Genomic DNA, 11640 nt, shown 5'->3' on the forward strand with positions numbered 1-11640 from the left:
GATATATTCTTTATCTACATTTCAAATATTATGACCCTTCCTGGTTTCCCTTCTAAGACCTCCTATCCAATCCTCCCACCTCCTGGTTCCATGAGGGTGCTCTCCCACTCTCCCACCACTCCCTCCCGTCTCCCCACTGTGGCATTCCCCTATACAGGGCCCCTTGTAGGACCAAGGGCCTCTCCTCCCACTGATGCCCAATAAGGTCATCCTCTGTTATATATGCAGTTGAAGCCGTGGGTCATCATATGTATACTCTTTGGTTGGTGGGTTAGTCCCTGGGAGCTCTGGGGTGTCTGGTTGGTTGATATTGTTGTTCTTCCTATAAAGTTGCAAACCCCCTTGGGTACCCCAGTCCTTTTCTACCTCCTCCACTGGAGACCCCTTTCTAAATCGAATGGTTGGCTACAAACATCTGCCTCTGTATTAGTCAGGCTCTGGCCAAGCTTCTCAGGAGACAGCTAGCTATATCAGGATCCTGTTAGCATGCACCTCTTGGCATCCGCAATAGTGACTGAATTTGGTGACTGCATGTGGGATGGATCCCATGTATGGCAGACTCTGGATGGCCTTTCAGTCAGTCTCTGCTCTACACTTTGTCTCCAATTCTCCTCCTGTGAGTATTCTCTTCCACCTTCTAAGAAGAACTAAAGTGTCCACATTTGGGTCTTTTTTTTCTTGAGCTTGATATGGTCTGTGAATTGTATCTTGAGTTTTCTGAGCTAATATCCACTTATCAATGATTGCATATCATGTGATTGGGTTATCTTACTCATGATGCTATTTTCTAGTTCAATTCATTTGCTTAAGAATTTCATATAGTAATTGTTTTTAATGAGTGAGTAATGCTCCATTGTTTTAAATGTACCATGTTTTCTGTATCCATTCCTTTGTTGAGGGACATTTAGGTTCTGCCAAGTTCCTGATTATTATAGACAAGGCTGCTATGAACATAGTGGAGCATGTGTTCTTGTTATATGTTGGAGCATTTTTGGGTATATGTCCAGGAGTGGTATAGTTGGGTCATCAGGTAGTACTATGTCCAATTTTCCGAGGAACTGCCAGACTGATTTCCAGAGTGGGTGTACCAGCTTGCTATCTCACCAACAATGCTCTCCATTCTTCACAGCCTAGGCAGCATCTACTGTCACCTGAGTTTTTGATCTTAGCCATTCTGACTGGTATGAGATGGAATCTCAGGGTTGTTTTGATTTGCATTTCCCTGATGACTAATAATGTTGAATATTTCTTTAGGTGCTTCATATCCATATATATTTCTCAGTTGAAAATTCTTTGCATAGCTCTGTACCCCATTTTTTCATTGGCCTATTTGATTCTCTGGAGTCTAACTTCTTGACTTACTTATATATACTGGATGTTAGTCCTCTATCGGATGTAGGATTGGTAAAGATCTTTTCCCAATCTGTTGGTTGCCATTTTGTCCTATTGACCATGTCCTTTGCCTTATAACCTTTGAAAGTTTATGAGGTTCCATTTGTTGATTGTTGATTTTAGAGCATAAGCCATTGGTGTTCTGTTCAGGAGATTTTCCCCTGTAACTATGTGTTCAAAGCTCTTCACCACTTTCTCTTCTATTAATTTCAGTGTATCTGGTTTTATGTGGAGGTCTTTGATCCACTTGAACTTGTGCTTTGTACAAGGAGATTAGAATGGGTCAATTTGCATTCTTCTACATGGTGACCTCCAGTTGAACCAGCACTGTTTGTTGAAAATGCTGCCCCCCCCCACTGAACGTCTTTAGCTCCCTTGTCAAAAATCAAGTGATCATGAGTATGTGGGGGTCTTCAATTCTATTCCATTGATCTCCTTGCCTGTCTCTGTACCGATACCATACAGTTTTTATCTCTATTGCTCTATAATACAGCTTGTGGTCAGGGATGGTGATTCCCTTAGAAGTTCTTTTATTGTGGAGAATAGTTTTTACTATCCTGGGTTCATTGTTATTCCAAATGAATTTGTAAATTGCTCTTTCTACCTCTATGAAGAATTGAGTAAGAATTTTGATGGGGATTACATTGAATCTGTAAGATTGCTTTCAGTAAGATGGCTATTTTTACTATATTAATCCTGTCAATCCATGAGTACGGGAGATCTTTACATTTTCTCAGATCTTCCATTTCTTTTCAGAGACTTGAAGTTCTTTTCACTTGCTTAGTTAGAGTCACACCAACGTATTTTATATTATTTGTGGCCACTGTGAAGTGTGTCATTTCCCTAATTTCTTTCTCAGTCTATTTATCTTTTGAGTAGGGAAGGATACTGATTTTTTGAGGTAATTTTATATCCAGCCACTTTTCTGAAGGTGTTTATCAGGTTTAGTAGTTCTCTGGTAGAACTTTTGGGATCACTTTAATATACTATCATATCATCTGCAAATAGTGATATTTTGACTTCTTCCTTTCCAATTTTATCCCTTTGACCTCCTTTTGTTGTATGATTGTTCTAGCAAGAACTTCAAGTACTATATTGAATAGTGAGGGAGAACGTGGTCTGCCTTGACTAGAATAAGCTTGTTTTGCTGAAAATGTTTATTCCTAATCCAGAACTTCTACTCTGACTTTGACCAGTCACTTCCAGGATAAAAGTAACACCATCACTTATATTTAAAATAAAACTTTAACACGAGGCAGATAGCTTTTTCTATGCCTATTTTCCAGCAAATAATCCCACTATATAATTTGTCATGTTTCATTGGGGCTACTCTTAACTCCAACTAGCCAGCCCATATGGCCATTATGCTAAAATTTTTACCCTATGGTGTCTGACTTATTTAGGGTTTCATTGCTGTGAGAAGATACCATGGCCAAGTCAAATCTTATAAAGGACAACATTTAATTGGGGTTGGCTTACAGGTTCAGAGATTCAGTTCATCATTATTGAGGTTGGAATATGGTAGCATCTAGGCAGGCATGGTGCAGGCAGAGCTTAGAGTTCTAGATCTAGTGTAGTGGAAGGCTGCTAGTAAAAGGCTGGCTTCATGGCAGTTAGGAAGAAGGTCTTAAAGTCCACACTCATTTTGCCTACTCCAGATAGGCCATACCTACTAATAGTGCCACTCCCTGGGCCGAGCACATACAAACCATCACAGTGTTTTCTTTTTCTCCTTCATGTAGGCTCCTCTGACCCAAAACCCAGGAACCCAGTACCCTGCCTATCTCTCTTCTACTGAGCTACTTGTTTAGGCACTTTTATTCATCAATCAGGAATAACTTGGTGGCAAGGTTACATAGTATTACTGGAGTCTAATTTTGACTCTCTAGTCTCCAGGACTACCAAGCCTTGGGAGCCCCCACTCAGCACTAAAATATATAGCCTCAACAAGTAACAAATATCAGATTCATATAAAGGAGAGATTTCCTTGATTAAGGATGTAAATTTAATGGCCCAGTACAAGGAACTGAGAAAACTAGGAATATTCTGTATATGCATTATATTTCTTTATTTTGAAAATGGATTTTTTCTCAAATAATGTATCCCAATTATAGTCTCCCTCTCTCTACTCCTCTCATGTTTCTCTCATTCCTCTCCCTCCATCCAAATCCACCCCATTCCTGTCTCTCATAAATAAAAAAAAACAAAAAACAAACAAAAAAACAAACAAAACATACGGAAAAAAAAAAAACCCTGGATTCTAAGGGATGAGAATAAAATAAAATAAGATAAAATAGAAGGTGACACATCAAATCAAGCTAAAATTAATAAATGAAAATGAGAACAAGGGAAAGCAAAAGAAACAGAACTTTCGTGTTCATACACTCAGGAATCCGATAAACACTAAACTAGAAGTCATAATATAAAATCAAATAAACTATAGGATAGGGTAGATCTATAAATAGATCAGATCTATCTATAGATAGAGAAGAATAAAGAGATGACTGCACCTACACCGCCAGTGTGTGAATATTGGGTGTCGGTTTGTGGGATTGAAAGGAAACACGTACATGGGTAACCCGTTTTCAGAGAGTGCCAACAAGGCTTTACTGAGATCTCCTTATATACCTAAGGCAAAAGCTGTGGAAAAACAACAAGGCAGGTGAAAATCCCCAACCAGGAAAACAGGAAAAGTCTGTGTGGTTGAAAGTCCTGGGCCCAATCAGGGGCATAAACAACTTCTTAACAACAAGCTGGAAGGCTAGGTGGGGAAGAAGGGTGACATGGAAAGTCCCAGCCCCAAATCAGGGGCTAAGAGCAGCTGCCAAAGGTGTAAACAATTTCTTGCTATAGCAGGCAAAAAGGCTCAGTGAGGGGGAAGGGAAACACCCCAAGGTAGGGCCAACAATTCCCCCTCTTTTATTTTATTTTTTAAGTAGCGCCTGTCTTAGGATCAATCTGGGGTTCTAAAACTCTTTCCTGTCTCTGAAAACCCTTCCAAGCCTCAGGGTTTCTATCTTAGGCAAGTATGGTCCCAGAAAGTTGCCTGTCTTTGGCTAACTACTTGTCATACAAACTGAGCCTAATTTGGGTCGATGGATTATTCCCAGCCAATGAAAACCAAACCTGTTTGGTTTCAGCCTGAGACTGGATCTCTTGGTATTTCGAAACAGCCCAAGGGCAGCTGCTAAGAGCGAACAATCAAGATAAGCATTTAAATCCCCAACAGCCTTTTTGCTATTAAGGACCTTAACAGGGTTACCCACATAGAATGATAAAAGGTAGAACAAGATATAACATGGGTTTCCCAGAGGAAGTCCAATTGAGAGTAATTTGTTGGTTGAGATGAAGAATGTCCAACTGAATCTGAATATTAACGCCATTCTGCACAGTGAATGCCATGGCGACTTCTCCAGAATGTATCCACGGTCCCAAAGACAGCCGCCAATTGAGAAATGGCCACACCAGCCATTGCAGCAGCAGTGGCTGAAATGATGATGGCTGCAATGACTGACACAGTAATGCCAAAGTCTCTTTTATGCCTATAGAGTACCACTAGGAATTGGCCTTCATCCAAAGGTATGGGGATCACACCAGGAACTCAAATAATCCATGCAGAATCTTCCTGTTCCCAGCACTGGTCAGTAGGATAGGACCTGGAAGAACAATTGAGAATCTCCTCCCTTGACACTGCCTTAGTCCCATTCTGAACCAAAAAGGAAAAGGGGTGCCAACCCACAGGGCACAGATTTCAGAAACTTTTTTTTTCTCTTCTTAATTGACCAATGTCTCAAATATTGAAAAGAAATATTGAATCTTTTCTGCAGCAGCAGCTACTCCCAAAATTTAAAGCACGTTGTAAGAGTAAAGGCTTGTAGTAAAATTAAAATGTCTATATAATGAATAATGTACACTGAAAGATTCAAAGTCTTCACTTTTTGTATTGAAGCAGTGACAAATTTTTTTTTTACATAATGTAGAGCCAAAAGTGATTCCTCAACGCAAAACTTTCCAATGATATCACTTTATGAGCTCTCCAAAATTATAAGCAAACTCACTAAATGAAAATCTTTCACAATCACCAGGATGTAAAGAAACAGCATAAAAACAACCTTTTAAATCTATAGTAATTCTACATGTTTTTCTTGAAATAGCAGTTTGAGTAAGCAAACAGGCTGTAATGCTCTTATAAGTTCCCTAGCCTCATCAACCCTTAGTAAATCCTGTAACAATCTCTACCTGTTTGATTTTTTTTTAATTACAAATATGTGTGAGTTAGAATCCTGAGCTTGTCTTTGATTGAACTGTAAACTGTGGCCAATGTAACACTGGCAATCATTAACCACAATCTTTAAGTTTCCCTTGTAACACCAGAGCAGAACCATAACTTTGGAAAGCAAAACTCAACCACCAACAAACCATCTATTCTCCAAAATCCAGTCTCTCCAAAACACCAAGTCCATTCCCCTGCTCTAAAGCTTGTCTGCCAATTCTTGCATGTGAACAAATAATGTTGCAGACTCTAATTCCTCAACAAAGAGACATTGCCCTAAATTCATTCATAAGTCTGGTTTCTAGGATAAGAATTACATTAAAATATTATTCCAATTTAGACCTGTTTCCCTGGGTTGGTTCATGCCACGGGTTGTCTAGAATGACTCTAGTTTTAAGCCAACTTTCTATTACCAATGTTTTAACCATATCCAATAACTTAAAAGCCAGTAAACTATAACCAAGACATGTAGAGCGTATTATACATTTAAAACTAATCAGAAACAAAAAAATGAAGTGACTACACATATCTTTAATATTTAGATCAAACACCATTTTTACCTTTTCTAACTGTAATTTTAAGAGAAGCACCTTGTCACCTGTTGAATTCAATAATCACAGTCAAAGATTTTTCTGAGAGACACAGCCATCAGTTCCATTACCATAGAAGCTGTGAAGCTCCTGTTGCCTTTAGGATCTGCTAGTGTAAACATTTAGCCAGCCCCCTGGGGAGCTTCCCCAGCTGACCTAGGCTCTGAGCTACAGATGCAGGGCTCCAAAAGCCAATTGAAACTGCTTTTTATTTATTTGTTCCTTTCTTGAAAGGAATTAAAACTCAGCAAGGGATGAATCAACCAGCATTTAAAGCTTTAACCACTTTTTTAAAACATGAAACACAAAACATTCAAGCAATGAGAAGAAAACCCAGACATAAATTGACATACATGGACAGCTTGGTGCACCAAGGACAGACAGTAGACATACAGGGAAAAAACTAGATGGTGTCTCACCAAAGGGACCCAGATATCCTACCTAAAGGACTCAGAACCAGAAATAAGCACTTCTCCAATACCAACAAGGAGGCAGGACCGTCTCCTGCCTGCCTTCTTTCTCTTGGAGATCTCTTAAAATGCTTAAGCTCATTTTCCTTCTCTTGCCAAAGCATCTGTGGAAAGTCTGGGAGGACTGTTTTTCTCAACCCCATTCTCTCATCTAGGGTGTAACCTGTCTCTAGTCAGGGTCCAACGATTAAATGCATCTATGAGAATTGACTCTGCTTCTCTAGATTTTAGCATAACTCTAAAAGAACACATACACAAAAACATTTTATCATTATTACCTTGTCCCTTTTTACAAGGATTACTCACCACTACTCCAAATCTTTATTTTTCTTTGCACATGCTTTCAATTCTTATGATCCTTCTGAATTCTGCTTACTGAGGCCTTTCCTGAACCATTTTCTCTCAATTTCTCAATCTCCCTTTTCAATGTTATCTCCTCATCTGCATCAGACTCATAGGAAGTTGAATCAGAGTCACTGCTGTCCCTACAAATTGACTCTTTAGTATGTTCATCCTGTGCAGTTCCAAATGTTCTTTTAATTTCCATCATCTGTTCTTTGACCCTCGCATTTTCACTAAGTAAAGCATCTTCACTAACCTCCATAAGGAAAAGGTAGCAATTGGAATGCTCTCTGATCCCCCATCTTGGAGGGCCTTCTGTAAATCCCATTTAACCGGTTTCCAATCCAGAATATTCAAACTGTCATTAGCTATAAACCAAGGACTGACGTGTTCTATAGTTTTAACAAAATCTTGGGCTGTCTTTACCTTAATGCCAGTACCTTGTTGTTTGAGTAAATTTACAAGCTGATCTACGACCAATAATGAGGAACTTGTAGTTCCCATGGCTAAGACAAAATCTTTGTAGCACTACTTACTTCCAGTTTTGCTTTGTGGTAGCCGCTTGTCCCTAATGCATTCCGCTTCCTTGCCAGCTGGTCTTTTGGAACTATCCCGTCAGGTTGTCCTCTCTTTCCCGATCTCCCAATCTCGGTGGACCTTCCAGATGATGGCGCCTGTGCCGCCAGTGTCTAAATATTGGGTGTAGGTCTGCGGGATTGAAAGAAAACATACACATGGGTCACCCATTTTCAGAGAGTGCCACCAGGGCTTTACTGAGTTCTCCTTATATACCTGAGGGAAAAGCCATGGAAAAACAAGGCAGGTGAAAATCTCCAACCAGGAAAACAGGAAAAGTCTGTTTGGTGGAAGGTCCCAGGCCCAATCAGGGGCATAAACAACTTCTTAACAACAAGCTGGAAGGCTCAGTGAGGAGGAAGAGTGCTATGGAAAGTCCTGGCCCCAAATCAGGGGCTAAGAGCAGCTGCCAAGGGGGTAAACAACTTCTTGTTATAGCAGGCTAAAAGGCTCAGCAAGGGGGGAGGGAAACACCCCAAGGTAGAGCCATGGGGAAAATGAGGGTAGTTTGGCTGCTGTCAATTGGGAAATAGGTATCCTAACTATTAACTCATCCTGAGAATAAAGCCATTTCAAAATCTGGGCAAAGAGTGAAATCAGCCTTCAGTGGACTAACTTATGGGAGCCACTCTGCTTTCAACAAGTGTAGTCTCTGTGAACTGCAGGGATTAGAAGACAATAAGGAACACACACACTAAGATAACATGGTGTCTGACAGGTAATATTTGTAAGAATGTTCTATCACAAATGTATCAATGAAAGTGTTAGTTTTTCTGGGATCTTAGGAAAGTTTCATTAAATTTGATGAGCTCTGTGACGGAATATAACCTCTATAAACTAAGTGAAGTTCTGTCCTGCATGAATGATTCGTATTGTCATGAAAGTCAGGTTCAGAACATAGAAAAACAGCAAAAACAAACCAAAACAAACAGCCAAACACTGATAAGAAAATAAAAGAATAGACAATGTGACATGTCTGGGTTACTTAAAAGTAACTGTCACTATAATTCAGTGCTTGTGTGCTTAGAAGTAGTTATAGCATGAATACATGAAAGGTGGGGAAAGTGGAAATAAAACTGTAGCTGAATAAGTTTGTTCCTGGAGTACACAATTATCTTTCCAGGGCATGCAGACTATATTTCTCCCATGGTGCTCTAAATTGTTAACACATTCTGGCTCTTTTCAATAGTGGAAGGTGGCCAATGGAAAGACAGGGCCAGGCCAGTCAGACCATTGCTCAGACCTTGTTAGACCTCTGAGACAAGAGCCTGGCAGGGTGGTTCAGCATTAACTTCAAGCCATGCACAGAATGACAAACCAGACTAACTAAGCTGCTGGTCTGTGGAAGGAAGTGAATGGCAGCTCCACAGCAGTTCCCCAGGATAAGGATGTGAGTTTGGACCAAATGATTGATTGAAATGATAGAACCTTTGGACACTAATGTTTTCTTATTTTGTTCTTCTTGTCATGGTTTCTCTCCTTCTGCTTGCAAAATGACCAATTGATATTTCCTTGGAATAGATTAGAGCTGGATGTAATGCAAAATCCTTGATGTCTCACATTTCAAAAACTTTTCACTAATAACTTTAAAAAGAGCAGTTAAATAAACTGAATGAAGGCACCCTGCAACTGTGGAAAAAGATACTTCCAATAGCCAAATCAACACTGAAAGAGATTCCAAGAACAAGATATTTGCAGTTCACCCTTTCTGTTTCATGGATATGGTTCAAGACGTGAGCATTCTAGTTCTGCTCTTGCTGCCATGCCTGCTCTGGCTACTATGTCTGCCCTTCCTGCCATGCTTCCCTGTCACGACTGGAGTATTATGTCTCTTGAAAAGTTAAGTCCCAGTAAACTTTTCTTTCTTTTCAAGTTTCTTTTTTGTCACGGTTTTTCAACACAGCAAGAGAAAAGTAACTAACACATTTTGCTAACCAAGTATCATATGCCTATGAAATTGTCTCTTAATTGTCTGAGAATACTCCTGCTTTTAGCCTTGAGCCTGGAGGAATATTTATCTGCTGCAGTATGCAGTGGTTTCTTCACAGATTCATAACCAGTCAATCTGCAAAGGACAAGTGAGTGTTGCTCTGATGTAGTGGATAAATGCTTGGTCATCAGTGTAAAGAGTAGCATCCCCATTTAAGGCTCATACACATCACAAACGAGGAGGTAGGATGCATGTAATAGCTAAAGGAATAGATAAGTTTTTGAGTAGAATTTTTTTTTCTCCAAATTGAAACATTCCCTCCTCAAAAAGATCAAATGATCAAGTGATTCTAGAATCTAACAAGAATTACTAAGCCAAGTAATACCAAAGAATTATACAATTTCTTTTTCAATGTGTTAAGTTTTTACTATTATTATTTTTTTAATTTATTTGTTTATTTAAAAAGACAATCACATCTTTATTGGGGAATGGTTTTCTAGGATGTGGGCCTGGGCCCCTCACTGTACAACTTGTTCCTTTCCAGAGAATCCTTCACCACATCTCAAAGTAGTGGAGGATGAGAAAAGGGTTCTATATGCAGGCTTTCAAAAGCATTGTCTGTTCTGAAGGCCTGGCCCACTGTGGTTGGGGCCTGTGACTTTGCTACCTGGCTAGTGTAGTCACAGTCCCACAGAGTCTTCATCTCATCAGGGAGCTGGTTGTTCTTGATCAACAGGTGCTCATCAGGAGGCCTCTTCACAATGCCCTCAACAATGTGCTTGAGCTCCAAGACCATGCTCAACTCCTTGCCCTCAGCGAAGATGGTGGTCTTCTTGTGCTGGATTATGAGAAACACATCCATCCCCATGGCTGCTTCTGCCTTCGTGCACCAGACCAAATCTGATGGCTTCTCAGGTTGTTCTTAGGGGAAGTGGTCTTGCAGTGTCCCTGGGGCCTTGGCAGAAGTTAGAGAGCCCAAATATTTTAAAACTGAAAACCCCAGCAGTCAGATTTTACCACTGAAGGCTCAGGAGCCAGATGCTGGGGTGAAAGCCCTCTATCTCAGAGAGGCAGAGAAAGCACCCATCTGACCATCCAACTCCACTCATTTCTCAGAAGCAAACAGCTCAAGTTATGCAACTCTTGAGGGTACTTCCAGAATTTACAAAAGCAAAGAGAGAGCATGGACAGTGTTTGGTCTCATTTTCTAAAAGGATACCCAGGGATGAAACTTCCAGAGATCCTTACCCATTATGTAGTTGTCTTTGAATTATCCCTGCTCCTGTATTAACTAATTAAGTAAGTAAGTAAGTACCTAAGTTTATTAGGTAACCCTAATCAATTTACTAATTTACCATTCTGGACTTGGGTATAGACATATCTTTGTTCTGTGTTTGGTGTCCCTTTTGGAGTAAATAATGGTTTGTTCACATATTCTAGAAAATCTTATATCACACTATCAGGATTTAAGCCAAAATACATATTGGTGACCCACATCGATCTTTGGAAAACATTTGTGATCCCTAAACATCTTTAGAAAAAGTGCAAAGGTAAACAGACTATGTTACAACTCTTGGAAACAAGACCATCCTCAGCAGAGAGATGGACGATTTCAAAAGTATCACCCTTGCTGCAAAGGCAGGACACTTAACTGCAAATCCATGCATCTTTGTGCCTTGTGGCTATCATAAACAGCAAGTTCATGTCTATGTAAAAACTGAATTTCAAGTTTGAATAGCATCAGAAGAAAAATATACCTCACAGTTGGTCTAATATTCAGAGTATATCAGTTCCTATGAGAGATTTTCATGGCCAATTTAAGCAAATTCAGAATCATCTAGAAAATGTGCCTCTGGATATGTCTGTGAAAGTGTCCCCAATGAGGGTTAAGTGAAGAGAAAAGGCCCATCATAACTATACGTGCTATCATTCTCTGGCCTGGGTTTCTGAACTGTACATAAAGAAGGAAATAAGTTGAGCATTAGCATTCATCTCTCTCTCTGTGCTGCCTCCCTTTCCTGCTTCCATCCTTGCCTGCCATCATTAATTGTAGCCTCAGATTTAAAA

At 39.9% G+C, this 11640-nt stretch overlaps 1 protein-coding gene across 1 annotated transcript; it reads right to left on the bottom strand.

Annotated features, from left to right (window-relative positions):
• Nucleotides 1–10135: 10135 nt before the first annotated feature.
• Nucleotides 10136–10435, bottom strand: LOC116900158 (elongin-B-like). Its single transcript, XM_032901924.1, has one exon. It carries the CDS (start codon nucleotides 10433–10435, stop codon nucleotides 10136–10138), a length of 300 nt encoding a protein of 99 aa, XP_032757815.1.
• Between the last annotated feature and the right edge of the window lie 1205 nt (nucleotides 10436–11640).

This window comes from Rattus rattus, chromosome 5 (assembly GCF_011064425.1).
Source record: "Rattus rattus isolate New Zealand chromosome 5, Rrattus_CSIRO_v1, whole genome shotgun sequence".
Lineage (NCBI taxonomy): Eukaryota > Metazoa > Chordata > Mammalia > Rodentia > Muridae > Rattus > Rattus rattus.